General features: G+C 41.6%; 1 protein-coding gene across 1 annotated transcript in view; it reads left to right on the forward strand.

Annotated features, from left to right (window-relative positions):
- The window catches only part of CEP120 (centrosomal protein 120), a 213,701-nt gene extending 197,611 nt beyond the window's left edge, over positions 1 to 16,090 (forward strand). The window contains exons 19-20 of the mRNA XM_069226908.1: positions 1,555 to 1,700; positions 14,012 to 16,090. Of these exons, the coding sequence (XP_069083009.1) occupies positions 1,555 to 1,700; positions 14,012 to 14,243 (378 nt within the window). The 3' untranslated portion in view covers positions 14,244 to 16,090. The remainder of the gene's footprint in view (positions 1 to 1,554; positions 1,701 to 14,011) is intronic.
- Positions 16,091 to 17,153: the final 1,063 nt, after the last annotated feature.

Consider the following 17,153-nt stretch of genomic DNA (forward strand, 5'->3'; position numbering starts at 1 on the left):
GGCGCTTTAAATCAGCTTGCTTATGTCAACGGTTTTGTTTTTCATTATCAATTTATGTGGCAATAAAAGTCCAGTTAGGAATTTACAAGGCTAATAGCTCTACCTCGAGCAAACTCGAGACCGTTTGCATTGCAAATGCTCCTTCCTAGAACATTGACCAAGTACACGTGTTCTACCTTCTCTTTGTTCTGCCTTCTTTATTCTTCTTTCTCTTTGTTCTTCTTCATCTTTATGCAACATCCTATTGTTTTATAAGGGTTTGCAGATGATAGATGTGCAGTGTGCTTTCCTACTTTTATTACAGGCATACAGCTTCCTGTTTATGTTGTTTTCACTCTATCTGCCTTGTCTTCCGACACTTTAGTTACATAAACCCACAACCCTATGCCACTCCTCTTCACTCCAGTCTACTTCACCCCACTCTATGGCACTCCATGCCACTCCACTGTATGCTACTCTACACAATACTACTTTACACCAACTCTACTTTGTCATTCTACGTCACTCTAATCTATTCCATTCCACTCTATGCCACTCTACCCCACTTTATGCCCCTCTACATCACTCTACGCCACTCCACTCCACACACTACCACTCCTCATCTCTCCACTCCATTTCATTCCACTCTGCCTCTCTACTTTATGCCACTCTACGCCACTCTGTCACTCCACTCTCTATTACTCTACTCTGTGCCACTCCAATCCTTTCTATACCAGTCTTGGTCATGACACTCTACATTGCTGTAGGCCCCTCCATTCCACTCTAGGCCACCCTACCCCGCTCTGTGCAACTCCACCTCACCCTATGCCACTCCACTCTTTACTTCTCCACACAACTGTACACCACTCGGCTCTCTGCCATTCCGCTCAGTGCCACTCTGTTCCAGTTTATGCCATTCTACGCCACTTCACTTCATACCAGTCTACTCCACTCCACCCGACTCTGCTCTATGCAGTGCCTTTCTGCCCCATTCCATTCCACTCTGCGCCACTCCACTTTACTCAACTCTACACCACTTCACTTTACCCTATGCCATTCCACTCTTCTCCACACCACTCTGTGCCACTCTTTTCTATGCCACTTACTTTTAACAATGATGATCAATATCCCTGCTGCTGTACAACATGGCTAAAAGACATTGGCAAAGCCAATAGTTCGCGCATAGGCGAGATCTATTGACTTTGCTAGTGCTCGTTTAAAAAAAATCTTTTTGGATCCTGCCCGCAGTGTGGTCGGTTCTCAAACGGATCACACATTTAAGAGTACCTCGCAAGAAATCTGACCTCTTTCTTTATTGCACAGGTCCCTTGAATGGAAGTAGACGTGGTCTGCCAACCTTTAGTTTAGTGATATGAAAATTGATGTGTAATATGTTTTTTGTTTTTTTTACGCTTAGTGGGTTTTTTACCTATTTTTAGCAATGTAGTCCAAAGTGCCACATGACCATGTCATCTGCATTACAGATTAATATTATTTTGTCAGGTTAATGTGTGAAATATAATAATATGAATTGCATTCCATTGCTAAAATTCTGCTGATGTATTTATTTTGAAGCGGGAACAGGAGAATGCTGTGGCCCGCCTTAAGAAGCAGCAGCAAGAACTGGAACAAATGAGGCTCCGTTATTTGGCTGCCGAGGAAAAAGAAGTGGTAAAAACAGAGCGGCAAGAACTATCAGAAATCCGAAATGAACTAAATCGGTAAAACATTTCTCCATTTGTATGTACTTTTCTTGTTATATTAACTAATAACTTCTTCATTGCATGGACAGCATAAACTGATAAAAGAAGTTTACCAGGACAATAATTATTTGTTCTTCCCTAAAAATCCACATATCTAATATTTTGGCTGCAGATCCTTACCTTAGTATATTCCCCAGCCGTCAGACTTGATCCAGACGTTTTTGAGGAGTACTCAGTTGTGCCGGTAGGTAGCATCATTCTGCTCTGCGGCGGCAGAGTCTGCACCTAAAAGGATCGGTAGGGTATCTGTATTGGTGCCACCAGGCATGCTGATGTCATTTATTTCCTTTCCAGCCCTGAAAGCTCTGATCCATGAAGAGCTACCCTCAGTTGTTCTTATGACTGACTTTTTTCTTGTCTTTTGTGAAACCTATTTTTTAGAATTGTTTTCTCCTAGTGTGACAGGATGTCTGCAAAGAAACTGGCTAGTTTCAAACCAGGTGGTGCCTTTCAAATGCAGATGTCTGTGACAAACCTACGCTTGGTTTGTTTGTGGTAGTTTGAATGGGACTACGAGTCCAAGGACTGCGCGCCATGCACCAGAAGGCACTGAGGGAACGATCCCTGAAGCTCCTCGTCGCCAGACATCGGATGACCCTGTACAGTCATGCTCCCGCCTCCTGTATAGCTTTTCACCTTCACCACTCCTGTCAAGAGTTCTCAAGAAAATAAATAACAACCAGGACCAAGTTTTTCTTGTGGCTCCGGATTGGGCATGGAAAGTTTGGTATCAGATGTTGAGCATGACCATTGGTCCTCCTATCAGGTTTCCTCTTCCAGATGATCCCCTGTAGCAACAACAGGGGGATGGTTCTGCACCCGGACCAGCGCACCCTTAACCTTCATTCATGAAGACTGAGTGGCGACATTTTACAGCTTTCAACCTTGCTTTCAAAGTCTGTGATGTTATTCTGGCAGTCAGGTATCCCCCCACCAAGTCAGTATGTGCCTGCTGTTGACATAAGTTTGTGGCCTGGTGTGAATCTAAAAACATTCAGCCCTTGTTGCACCTCTCTCTGAGGTCCTTCTGTTTGCTCTATCTTCGGCACTGCAGAACTCTTCTCTGGGCACAATTAAAGATAATTAATCTGCCATTTTTTTTTGTTGCTGGATCAACCTTCTTTATTTGTCACCTGTTGTGGCCTATGGTTCTCAAAGGTTGCAGCCCATTCCCCCCCAGACCATACATAATGCTGCGTTGGTATGCAAGTCTTGTTCTAACCTTCTTAATGTGTACACTCTTTGAGCCTTTGCACAATTGCCCTTTTCAGCTATTGACTATCAAAACTGCCTTTCTAGTGACCATTACATCGGCTAGGAGGGTCAGTTAATTGCAGGCACTCTTGCTGCAGCCTCCCTACACCACCTTGTATCCGGACAAGCTGGTACTCCGGACATGTGCCTCTTTCATTACGAAAGTTGTGACTGCTTTCCATGTAGGCCATTACAATGTCCTGCCTACATTTTTTGCTCCACCTCACATCTCCAAAGAGGAGGAGAGATTCCAACATCTGGACCCAAAAATAGCTGTGTTGTTGTTCTGCCTTGATCACACAAGAGTTCCAGGTGGATGATCAGCTTTTCGTAGGGTACTGAGAAACCTAGAAGGGGGGAGAAGCTGTGCAGAGCCAGACCATCTCAAGATGTGTAGTGCTCTACATCAGGATCTGCTATGCATTGGCCAAGAAGCAACCCCCTGAAGGTTTGCATGCTCATTCCACCATTCCTCATTAGCCTGCGGAGTCCCTATCCCGGACATCTGCAGCTTTGCATCAGTTTACCAAATACTACTGTGTAGACATTCAGCTCCATTGCGACAGGGACTTCACCTGTTCTGTCCTGCAAGACTTTCTGGTTTAAACTGGCTTCGCAAATGCACCTCCGGGGAGGCATTACTGCGGTATCTATTTTAAGGGAAGGAATCTGCAGCTATAAGGCTTTATCAGATGAACAAATTAATTACCTTCGGTAACTCCTTATCTGCTAGAGACTCCATGTAGTCACAGATTCCTTAATGGCCCGCACATCCTCCCCGCTTTGTGAGACGATTGCAGTGTAAAGGGCACCCTTCTCAGGCCTTAGTAGTTCACGCCAGTGATCAGTTCTCATTCTGGCTCAGTGCACCTGGCGTGGAAAGTCACAAAAATAACTGATGTCAGCATGCTGGGCTGGGGCCTATATAGGTACCACACATGTCATTTCCAGCACAGATGACGCCACCGACAAAAAGCCAAACAATGCCAACTGACAGCACACAGGGTTACTGCTCAGAAACAACTGGAGGCGGTCTGACACCCGCGGGATATTCTAAGGTAAGGAATCTGCGGCGATATAATTTATACCAAATAAGGCTTTACCAAAGGTAAGTAACTTGATCTTTACATAACCACTTTCTTGGTGACCCCAAAATTTGTGAAATAACTGGAATTGAAGGAAACCAGTTAAAACGGTGATGTATTTTTTTTTTTTTTTTTAAAACAACAAAAAAAACATTATTTTGAAGAATACATTTTTCCCTGTAACAACCCTAGGTTGCTTACTCACGTTCTCACCAGCTTCATGTTTCCCCACCTCTTGTAGTTTAAGTGCCTGGATATACTCTTCAAATGTTACTTTTTACCGGCACTTTGATTCAGTCAGTGTCTGGGTGTTTGTTCTAGCTGTCTGCCAGAGAAATTTTCAAATTTTACTGTAAAGTCGTTCAAGTAACTTCACCCACTTTGCCTTGTTATCTACTGATTAAATATATACAAATTTTTATTAAGATGAACTAAGGAGAAACTTAAAGGATTTTACAACAAAATTGTTCAGTACATTGTTTCTTGGGTAAACTAACAGCAATCCCAGACGACCTTTGATTCTCTTGAGTCATGGCTCCTCCCCACACTCATCAGTGGTATTTATTAACTTATTATACCCTGACTATCTGCAAACCAAAGACACACACCGTCAAACCATCATCCCTAAAATTGCCTTGAAACTTGCTGATGCAGAGGTATCTTTGTTTACCCCACAGTTTGGCTATTTTTGCAAATTCCCACAAGCTTAGTATCAAATTTGGTGTAATCAAAATTTTGAATTTTGCAAGATTAGAGGTAATATGGAAAACCATTGAATGCCTATTTTTAAAGCTACAACATCACTGAACCGCTTATACTGTTCAAAATCCCAGCTAGTACAGTCTGAGACCATAATATGCAGGCATACATTTGTCTAGTAATTCAAACAGGATCTGAACTCGAGAGATACACTGTTGAGCTAGATGTGTTCTCTTAGCATATTGCCATAACACTGACACAACAAAGCATAGTGTATATTTACAAAAACGTGTTTTCAATTGATCTGTTTCTCAACAAACTAAACGTTTTCCAGGGCTGGAAATATAAGTCTGTTTTTTTATGACAAAACAGAAATTTTATGATTGAATGCTACAGTGGACATTTAAGAAAATGGATCCTTCCTCTTTGTTGAATTATTTCTACCTTTTAGCAAACTGAAGCACGTAGAGCTGATTCACATGTTTTGGGGCTCGAACGTCAGAAATTTGAACTGGTATGCTTAAAGTTTGCATAAACCTCAGACTTCTTTGAATACTGTGATAATTAAAGAAGTACGCAACAGAAGCTGCATTTGGATGGCTTGACAGCATACATATGTATGTATGTGATATTTCTATAGCACAATTCTAACTAAAAGGCAGCAGAGTGCTGTACAGGATCAGAGATGAGCATAATGTCAACAAGTGGTGGAAGAGGCAGCTGGTCTATGTCTTTCCTTTACTGAAGCAGCTTTTGGGCCTAAACTGAAGAATCTTTGGTGTGGCCCTGATGATATGGGAATGGTTAGACTTTGCCCTCTCTGCAGGGCCACCCCACTCTCCAAACATTTAACTTATTTCCCCCTTTTCTGAATCCGTTTTTGTTGTTTTTTAGGACTCTGTATACTTAAACACTGCCGAAGTGCTTGTGCTCTCCCCCTACAACACAGTACAATTGGCTTATACTTGAATGGTGCATTTAATTTATTTGTAAGTCCTTCGTATATGGTACCACATGTACCGAAGGCATGCAAAACAATACTAGTGGAGAGCAGCACTCTTTGTGATATCCTCTAAAAATAGCTTTTTAAAACATGTCCCAGGTCTGTCACGTCAGCCTGTAGTGCATTTTTAAACTGCCCATTAAATGTTTGTGGTTCACCTTGACAAGGGTTGTGGCTGTTCCTTGAGTCGTGTTTTCATCCTCATCAATGAAAAACTCAATTTCTTACAGATATGTTGCTCCATATCCTGGATGCATTGATGGAAAAGGCCTATAGCCTATTTTTTCTTTTTTACATTCCTTAGTCTTTCGTCTGATAGTGTCCTGACTGCAGGTGTTCTGAGAACCACTGGCTATGGTGAGCTTGTTTGTAAGTTAAGTGTTGGTGCAGAGCGTGATGGCTTTGTAAACTATGCAGTTAATTTTGAAGATGGTGCAGGTCAGCTGTGTGAGCCAAGAGAGTTACATGACAATGGGGATATTATGATCACATTTCTTTAAGCCCTAGATGACTTGGAGCTGCTTTTACGATGATGCCCTTAAGTGTTGCCAGTGTGGAGTCAATGAAGTCATGGGGGAAGGTGTTAACACCATTCAGATGTAAGAGTATGAGGGCTTGAACAGCAGTTTTGAAGTCGCTTTCTGGTAGAATCAATTCCACCTTCTTTAGAAGACAGACCTGGTACCAGGCCATCTTGGTGTTTTTTTGGCAGTGTGTTACGTGAGGGTGGGGTTAGTGCCCAATGGACCAAGTTTGTACTGTTTCTTGTTTGTTGCTTTTGCAAATAACAGGAATTCTGACTTGGCTGGGTTGAGCCTTAGGTAGGTGTTGAACATTTATGTGTGGAAGATGCACAGTGTTTAAGGGGCTGGGTGTGCAAAGCAGAGGGGACTTTCAAGTAGAGCTGTGTATCACCAGCATATTGGCGAATTTTAATACTGTCATCTGTGAGTAGATCATCAAGCTGCTCTGTTTAGAGGTTGCAGATGACTGGGGGACTCCACAGGTGACAGGGAACTTTAGGGACTAGGAGGTTTCCATGTGAATACATTGGTGTTGGTTGGAAAGGAAGGTGAAGAACCAATGAAGGACACTGCAGTTGAATCTTATTCAAGACTCTCCAGTAATATCATAAGGCAGAGGTCATCTTCATCTGTGGTTAGAAGGGCATTATTTACAATGTGTATGGTAGTGGGCTCCATGCTGCAGCATCACCTAAAGTCAGACTGTTAGCTGTGCAGGAGATGGTTAGTATTAATGTGGTGTTGGAATTGAACATAGCCTGCTTTTTCAATTACTTAGTGAAGAATGTTAGGTGAGTGATGGGTTTGTAGTTGGGGAGAGCCTCTGATTCTTGTGCAGTCCTGTTTTGAGGGCTTCTGGGAAATGCCTTAAGCAAGGGAGGCATTAAAGAAAAGTGACTATAGTGGAGAGAGCAGACCAAGAAAGGATGAGGATATGACATCATATTCATAAGAAGTGCTTTGACAGAGGTGAGTATGTCGGCGTAATTTGCACGAGATAGGGATTTGAAGGATGACCATTGTGGCACCTTACGAGAAGGGGTTGGTTGTAAGAAACAGTCAGCTTGGTGGTTTTAATGTGCTGTAGAATATTCTGTATTTTCTTCACTGCAAAATAGGTTAATGGTATTTTACTTTCTGTGTAGAAAGGAATCGGTGGCTCCAGCAGGAGGTTGATTGTCTTGAAAAGCATTTTGATTCTGCATTCTATTGCTAACTTAATTTATGTAGCTGGTATAGTAATTTGCTTTGGATCATGTGTTACACTAAGATGCTTTTATATCACAAGGTCATTTGGAGTAATGTTTTTCTTCTATTTTATTTCCTCTCTGTAGCTAGATCGGTCACTGTGAGCAAGGTCTTTATGTTATGTTAGTTTAATTTATAAATCACATGAATCACCCTAGGAGGAGTATATCAATGCCGCGTATGTCACAGAGGGAAATCATACTAATAGACTACAAACAGCACTGTTTTGAGAAGTTTCCTAAATTTGAAATGGTCCATACATAACTGTACCTGTAGTGGCAGTTTGTTTCCAAACAGGGGGACTAAATATGAAAAAGATCCCCCTCTGGATCTGGCCATCCTAATCCGTGGGACTATAAGCAAGGCTTTGTCACTTGATCTTAAGGGCCTGCCTGGCTGGTACTGAGCGAGTTATGTAGCTAAATAGCTCGGGCCTTTACTGTTCAAGGACTTGTGTGTCAGACAGCTTACTTAAAAAACAATTATTTTACAGATTGGCAACCAATGGAGGGAGCGTACCAAGGAGCTTAAGGCTTTGGCTAGCACTTGTGTATTTTAATTGGGGCATGGCTGTTCACAGTTTTTCCAGAAAAGTATTGAAGCTGTTTAGAAAGGTGTTGACGTCAGACATGGAGTTGATGATGCGAGAGAGGAGTTCAAGCATGAGATGGTCAATGGGGATGTCTTTAAAGGATCTGAAGGTTTGATGTTCTGTTTTAGGTTGTCCTTGATTTGCTAGTAGGACACGTAGCAGGGAGATAGGGATGGCAGCGTGGTTGGTCCAGTCCTGGTGTATGGGTGGTTTGCATAAATTATGGGCAAGGTTGAGAAGACAAGGTCAAGCATACGGCCTTAGGAGTGTTTTGGTGTTGTAACGTGTGTCAAGGATGAAGAGAGTTTTACTCGTTTTTTTTATTTATTTATTTAAATAGCTGGTTGTTGTCTTGGAGGGTCAGGTTACCCAGGAGTCCGGTTTAGAAATGCCTGATGGATGAGGTGGTGAGAAGATCTTAGAATTAATCACTGAATCATTGTTCTGCCCAAGAAGCCTGTAGATCAGATGGACGTTGGCGGTATGAGTTGCAGAGTTGAAATTAAGTAACCTGTTAGCAGTTTCTTGGAGATACATGTTAACTTGCTTGCCTAGTGTACGGGACCTGGTGTACTTATGGATGACAGTTAGGCCTTAACCCTCCTTATGAGCGTGGTCCTCACAATGGATGCTGTAGCATGTGGGAAGAAGGATATCGAGGATGTACGAGAATGTGGGGGTGAACCATGTTTCTTTGGTGAAGTGTCAAGCTTGTGATAGCTGATGAGGTCTGTGATGTCAAACATATAGGGTACTACAGAGCGAGTGTTAGTGAGTTTAAGATGGAATTTCTGGTCTGTAGTTTGAGAGTGTATAATAGATAATAGGATCATTCCGAGATTGGGAATATGTGTTAAGCTGATGCTATGTGAGTGTTTGAGTAATCTAGGTCTGGGTGAGTTTGTGAAGATTGGCAGTATGGGGTGCTGGGTGAGTCACATGATTTTTTTATTTTTTATTTTTTTTAACCTTGCATGTTTCAGAGGAACAAAGGTTCTCACCCCAGGCCCTTCCCGGCCCAAGCAGAAATTGCTCTTGCCTTTGGCAGCCCTTTGCTGGAGGCACCTTAGCAATCAGATGCCCTGAACCTTTGACTTAAGTAGGTAGAAGGCAGGAAGTGATTCAGTTCTGGTGCAGATGGACGACAATAAATCCAGTGATGCCACTTCTTGTGGAAATGAATGATGGAGAATGAAGTCCTCTTGAATTACTTGTTCTATTAAAGATGTATTTTCTCTAAATCAGTGATGTTACCTTTTTAAAGTATTTCTCTTTCTGTATGAGACCCGTGCAAGTGCTGACTGGCTATACACCCCACGTCCTCTGCATCGGACATTTAGAAGACATTGTCCCTAAAAACATATGTTCTTTGGTCTTAGCTTTTGTTTGGTAGCTTTTATGCTGTTAGTGCGGAAAATCCCAGCTGTGGAGATCGAGTCGTTAGAAGGAGTGAGGGACATATGGGTCTGGATATTTCCATAGGTTGTTTGTTGTTTCCTTTTTCCCAAATGTAAAATGTGACTTGAAGATTCTCCATATATACAGCTCTGGTATATTGCCTTTTGTCTTGGGCCTCTTTGGTACTTTGAAGCCTAGAATAAAGAAGGGATTCAGCAATACATACCTCTTGTTAGGGGTTTGACCAATTTATTAACCAAATAATTGTGATCTCGCATTGTTTGGGCTCCAGCAGTCTCCCACATCAGGCTTCTCAGCAAACTCGACCTCCTGGTCTGTATTTAGGAAAATGCTTTTTCCTCAGCCCTTAAACATTGATTTCTGGGGCACCTTACACAGCAGCCTAAAGGTTATCTTTGTCTTTCAGCATATAGGTTGAATGAAACAAATCTTCTTGTCTTCTTATTTAGTGTTCGGGTATTACTTAGAAAATTTGAGGAGCGACAGCAAATGAGACCTTCAGAAGAAAAAATATATATTTTGAAAGAGGTTCTAATTTTTCAGTTTCTAAGTGGGTGATTTATTCGGTTATTTTAGACTTCGAAGAGCGCTTAACACTGCACTATGAGTTTTTTCCTGTTTATTGAAACAGTGGAAGTACATGTGCCGTGTTATTCAGCAATCCAGATTAAGGTGTCCCCCTCTAAATGAGTAGTTCGATCACTGCTTCTTTATGCCCCAGTGCATCCTTCAATTTCCACATACATCACTCTAAGTCCCTCTTGTCAGCCATTTGGCAGCTTGTAACTCCTGAATATATGTTAGGGTGGGCTCATCTCATTCCAAATTAAGCGTACTGTTAAAATCACCATGTACATTAAACTACAAAAACGTGTATAAATTTACTTCACTCATGATCAGTTGAGAAAATGGTGGCATCATTCACACATGGTTCATGTGTACTGTAGTATCTATGCCAGGTAATATATTTTGTCATTGAACCATAGAACCATCCACTTCCCCTCTGGCACATATTAAATAAGAGGTTTCAAACATCTAACCCGTGCACTACGAAGTCTTTTTGTGTCTGCACCTAGATAAACGTATCATTGATAAAAATGTACAAGAGAAAATATAGTTTCCTTTTAAAAAGTTGAGTGACGTGTGTGCCAAAGTACAAGGAAGAAGGATAAAAAAAAGGGGAGCAAACCTTGCTATACAAGAACATCACAAAATATCCAGCATTTGTTCATAAATCAAAGAACATTTCAAGATAAGGCGATTGTTCAGTTACTGTTTTGACTGAGCCCACTGATTCCCAGCAAACGTCTTCAGGAGTTTGCAATGAAGTAGTCGAGCTACCCTTGTCTATAGTTCATGAGAAAACAGAATAAGAATTTTGCAAGTCAATTAAAGAAATTAATTAGTAAGTAATATTAATTAATATTGCCCTTTGCGTCCTTCTGGCCTTTCCCAATCTCTGTATTTCAGACTTTCCTAGGCTGCAGCATAAATGGATCCATTTTGAATCAGTGATCCCTAATCTCATAACATTATTGTTTTGCATTGGCCGCTGTGATGTATACTACATATTCTAATTATGTGTTTTGAAAAAGCATTGAAGGTTACTTGTTGATGTTGGTGGCACATTCATTTATGAATTTTAGTAACCCGCAGACCATCATAATGTCTTGCCTCGTTTTAAAGTCTGAAATTATTAATATATTTCACTCCCAAAAGGACAGCTACAGTCTGCTGTGGCCTCTGATCCCAATTTACTTCTCCCAAATGGCCTCCACTCTTCTCGGTTTTAACTTAGGATTCCACAGCTGTCCAACCGAAGAAAGGTTTTTTTTTCAGAAAAGGGGGACAATGCCAAGAAACTAAACACCTCTCACAGCCTGTGCCTCACATTATGTCCATCAGCTGTTTTCATCTTTGGCACTCTTTATAATCTCTTCAAAAAGAGTGCCTTCTGCAGACCGGAAGTCCTCTTTACTTCCGTGTAGATAAATGTCATCTTGGTGGCTGAGTAGGGCCCAGAGAGCAGGCAAGCCATACTGAAGCCATTTAATGGAAGCAGTCTTGCAGGCTTCAAGGACCCATGTCTGCTGTCACCCACTGCAGCACCAAGGCTTTCTGTGCTCAGTCCTCACCGTATTTAATCCCCGAGACCCTTTCCTTGTTTTACAATTTTCCGCTCTCCACTGATTGTTCCTGAGAAACCACATAGCCCCTATTGCATCTTCTCAGTGGGGAAAGGAGGATCTCTGTCAGCTGTCAGTGATGGGCTGTTTAGTTCTACAGTGACTTTCAGGTTCGTAAATATCCCTTGAATTGCGCACCAGCTTCCCCTTCTACATGTTTCAGAGCCAAAACCTGATCATTGAATGGATTACTGCGTTTTACAAGTGGAGCAAAAGAGCTCACATCTCTCATCTGCAGTTATCTGGCCAGGCCAAGTTAAATTTTGTTTAACACTCTGCACAGTAATAACTGGAAAATATGTCTTTCTTTGGCATGTCAATGTCATAAATCTTAGACTGCTTTATTAGACTTAGCCAGCAGTCGTCTTAAAAGTAAGGCTCTTCTTTTCCTTTTACGGTAAAAAAAAAAAATCATAAAACATTTCATTTCGTTTCTTTATTTGCAAAAACAAGAAAAACCTTCAAACGAGGGAGAGGGAGAATCACCCCGACGATGTAATGTAATCATCCAAATAACTGTGGTTAACCTAGTGGCGACTTCGTTTTATGTGACCAACTTATAGTGGCACAGAAACTCAGTACAATGAGCCAAAATATGGATAAATGTAAAAAAAAAGTACTATGAACATTTGTGTTTTTAATAACACTCCGGTACATGTTGCTTTCTTCAGCCAATCAGATCTCAGTATATGCTTCCCTCTACCTGGCATTTCGTCATGATTATAACTGTCCTATCTCGTTGCCCTCTTTCTTTCTCAGAATCCCAGCCATTGATGTAAGTGGAGTTTCTCCATGAGTTTGTAAAAAAACATCCTCATGAAGTGGCATAAACGACAGTTGCAGCATCCCTGCGGGGGTGCAGAAGTTAACTAGCTAACAAAGGCCCTAGTACTCAAGCCGAAACGTTGCAAACCATTGGCTCATTGTTGTCTAATAAAAGCTGCCTGTGTCTAAATCTAGTTTAGCTCTGTTATATAGGCCTGATGCACTCGGTTTCAAAACTCCTGTCAGCCCACAAGATTAGAAAACACACCTGCTGCGACCTGTCCACCATCTTGCTCCCCACTTATGCGCCATTTTTGGCGGCCGAGTGTCATTACAGGAGATTTATAATCCAAAATGTGGTTTGTGTCACAGTATCGTTTACAAAAAATCAGCTGTTTGAAATACAACCTCCTAAATATCGTTCACAAAAATATCGTCTCATTGGATATAGATTTTCTGTATTACTAACTCCAGTGGGGATATATTTTTGTAAACTATATTTAGGACACGATACTTCTGTAAAACAGTATGTTGGTTCTGATATGCTGGCAGGAGAACCATGAGAGCACTTCTGATTTCACCAGTGGACACATAGAGGAACGCGTCTCCTTAAATAGTAGCTAACAAGAATCCTGTTGCATCACAGAACAAGGACTTATGGCCTTCAGCTAGATACATCTGTGTATAATCGGGCACCCTCTGGTAACCGAAATCTTACTCTACAGGCCCAAGCTTCCGAATTACCAGGCACGTGCTTGCTACCCTGAGAATTCTGCCCTGTGTCCATTCAACCATGGTGGCTGTAAATGCTTTCATCCGGTCACGTCTGGATCACGTTAACTCTGTCAGCCTTGAGGTATTGGTGAAATAGTGCCCCGTTTGAAGTTCGTGCTACATGGTGCACCATGCTCGGTGACTGGTCTGTGAGAGGGGCGCGTGTCTCTATCCTCCAGACCCTTCGTTAACTTCCCTTTCACCATGGAGTGCCCTTAGTCATGACAAGTTTACACGGCTGTGCACCAAACGTCTCCCGATTTCTTAGTGCCGATGCTTATCTGCAACCTGCCCTGCGGCCTCTGCTCGCTATTAGTCTTACTTTCCAGTAATCGTACTCTCCTTGCATGGCCGAGAACCAGATAAATGAGAATTTGCAACAAAAACCCGAAACTCTCTTTCCCTCTATCTGCGCCGTGAAAATCGTTGCCAAAAGTTAGGAAACTCCTAAAGACCTGTCTGTCTATTCTGTAGTAGTTTTCACATCTACCCTTCCGCCTTTAGCCCCATCTATGCACTTTCATCTCTTCAGCACAAAGAAGTTGAGGTGAAACTTGTGCTGAGCAAACTTAACATTGCCTTAAAGTGAGTTTACTCATTCATGTCTTTGCATTTAATTCCCTTTGTGCCTCTGGAGTGTTTGATAGCAATTTGTGTTTTCTGTCCTTTAAAAAACAGTCTAACATTCTGAACTGTTTGTTTTTGTGTGTAATGGATCAGGTTGAAGCAGCAAGAAGACAAAAAGCCTCCCCAAGACAGCAGGGATAATTCAGATGGTAAAATGGAGGGGCCTCCTGTCGGGAACGAAGCGTTGGATGAGTTTCTCACTCGGCTGATCGAGGAAAGGGATACCCTGTTAAGAACCGGAGTGTACACGCATGAAGACCGTATAATATCCGAGCTGGACAGGCAGATTAGAGAGGCCATGGTGAAACGCAGCAACAACAAATGACCCTTTCAACACTATGAACATTACCCAGACTGCAGTTTTAACTTTAATGTAGCGGCGAGCTTTGTATATAAAATATATTTATTTTATCAACAAATTTATTTTGCTAAGACTGTTCGTTGATGTACACCTAAATGTTGCTCCTTCACTCAGGCGTGTCCAAGTTTTCCTATGTAAGCACGTGCTTTACGTCCACATCCCGAGGCTGCGTAAATCATGCATTAACACTTTACATAACATAGTTTGAACTGAGCCACGATCAGCTATTGCCACAAGTGAGTTTTAAAAGCGCTGTCATCCATCTGAATTGCCGTAATATTCACCCATATGTGCCTTATAGATGCTGGTTCTATTTATTGCAACATGTTACTCTCGATAAACTTCTTTATTTGGCTTTGATGATGTTTTCCAGCCAAGAGTTAGTAGGCGTATTCCATGGTAAGCGCAGTTGTGCCAGAAGAAGTTTACAAAATGGCGCACGTGCCAGTGATCAGCTAGTCCTGATTCCCATGTCTCGCTCTTCGAGTGAGCGAGCACTACCCAGGATCCCCTGAAAGCGAGTCTTGCCCATCTCGCTCACCTCTGACTCCGCCCTTTTAGTGAAACTGGTGTGGCATGCATCAGCAGGTTTGCATCATTTTTGTGATGTGGGATTCATCGGTATACAAAAACTTCTATAACAGGTTTCTGAATGTTGCTGCAATTCTCCCAGGTTACATAGGCCCACGGATGAGCCCGAGCAACATATCGTGCACTTTATGAATGGGATTCAAATCTACATTTGTAAATGTTTTAAAGTGTCAGAAATCATTTGTTTTGTTAACTGCACTGTAAGCAGTTCTACTGTTGGTTTATTTTATTCAGCATATGTTTGTTATGAGAACATTTTTTATTTAGGTAAATTGAGTTAATTGGTGGATATTATTAAACTCATTAGGCGCCCGAGTAAAGTGAATTGAGTTTTCAAAGAAGCTATCTACTCGAGAAAGTCAAAGCACGGGGTGGGGGGCAGCTCTTCTGCTGTCCGATGCAGATCTGATTCAGTGCATGTATTGAAGAATACCCAATAACTATTATTCAGTGCTTGGGTATATTTTTGCAGAATGATCTGTTATTCCCATCTTACTTTTTCCCAAGAAGGTCTCATTCACGAAAGCAGAGCAGAAATGCAGTATAAAGTGCAGTATGTTGGGTTCTCATACCCATAAGGCGCTTGCTTGAAGAAAACAACAATTATTTGTGTGCAGTCTTTGCCAATAATTTCTCAGCAACAAGTCTCTTTCAAAACGCTAATTTAAGTGTTTTGTTGTTCAGAGAAGCCTAGCCTGTACCACTCCTTCTTTTCAACTTTCAGTACTCCATACATATATATACGGCTCAAGACAAGTCAGTATTTGTAATGTAATGTGTTCTTTCTGGCATGTGACTGCACCCCTGTGGGTCATTGGACAAGGTTGCTGGTTTATTGGCTACAACCTTTGAACTGTCTGCGCTCTGCAAGGCAGAATCTGTCCTTTGCCGTAAAACCTAGAATCTGGGGATTTTTACTAACAATGTGCACATTCTTGGCAATATTTTTAAAAAGTACTGATGTGTGGCATTTTCAGTAGGGAATGAAAACAAAAGTTATTTCTTGCGTCTGTGCTGAATTGTTTACATAACCTGTCAAATATCCACACATTAAATGACCTACAGTTACTATCATTGAACAGGTTGTTTGGTACTTTATGATGTTTGATGTTACTATTCAGAAAAATAATTGTTTTGAAGGCGACCCGAACAAGGCCTCACAAAATTACAGGGGAAACAATCCACCGTAGCAGCTCTAATAAAGTGAATATATCTTACTCCTACTGTTGTGTTCGTGGCCTGGTTTCTTTTGCATCCCAACCTGTCATTTGATAATGAGAATAAGAGCCTGGCGCGACTGTTTTCGTTGGTAACACATTTTCGTTATTTTAGAGTGTACTTTGGGATCTGAAACACAAGATGGAGCCAGAGACTGGAAAAATAACTGCTTAAAACGAACCCTATTTGAACTATACAGGGAGTGCAGAATTATTAGGCAAGTTGTATTTTTGAGGATTAATTTTATTATTGAACAACAACCATGTTCTCAATGAACCCAAAAAACTCATTAATATCAAAGCTGAATATTTTTGGAAGTAGTTTTTAGTTTGTTTTTAGTTTTAGCTATGTTAGGGGGATATCCTTGTGTGCAGGTGACTATTACTGTGCATAATTATTAGGCAACTTAACAAAAAAAAATATATACCCATTTCAATTATTTATTATTACCAGTGAAACCAATATAACATCTCAACATTCACAAATATACATTTCTGACATTCAAAAACAAAACAAAAACAAATCAGTGACCAATATAGCCACCTTTCTTTGCAAGGACACTCAAAAGCCTGCCATCCATGGATTCTGTCAGTGTTTTGATCTGTTCACCATCAACATTGCGTGCAGCAGCAACCACAGCCTCCCAGACACTGTTCAGAGAGGTGTACTGTTTTCCCTCCTTGTAAATCTCACATTTGATGATGGACCACAGGTTCTCAATGGGGTTCAGATCAGGTGAACAAGGAGGCCATGTCATTAGATTTCCTTCTTTTATACCCTTTCTTGCCAGCCACGCTGTGGAGTACTTGGACGCGTGTGATGGAGCATTGTCCTGCATGAAAATCATGTTTTTCTTGAAGGATGCAGACTTCTTCCTGTACCACTGCTTGAAGAAGGTGTCTTCCAGGAACTGGCAGTAGGACTGGGAGTTGAGCTTGACTCCATCCTCAACCCGAAAAGGCCCCACAAGCTCATCTTTGATGATACCAGCCCAAACCAGTACTCCACCTCCACCTTGCTGGCGTCTGAGTCGGACTGGAGCTCTCTGCCCTTTACCAATCCAGC

The sequence above is a fragment of the Pleurodeles waltl genome, chromosome 1_1, assembly GCF_031143425.1.
Source record: "Pleurodeles waltl isolate 20211129_DDA chromosome 1_1, aPleWal1.hap1.20221129, whole genome shotgun sequence".
Classification (NCBI taxonomy): domain Eukaryota; kingdom Metazoa; phylum Chordata; class Amphibia; order Caudata; family Salamandridae; genus Pleurodeles; species Pleurodeles waltl.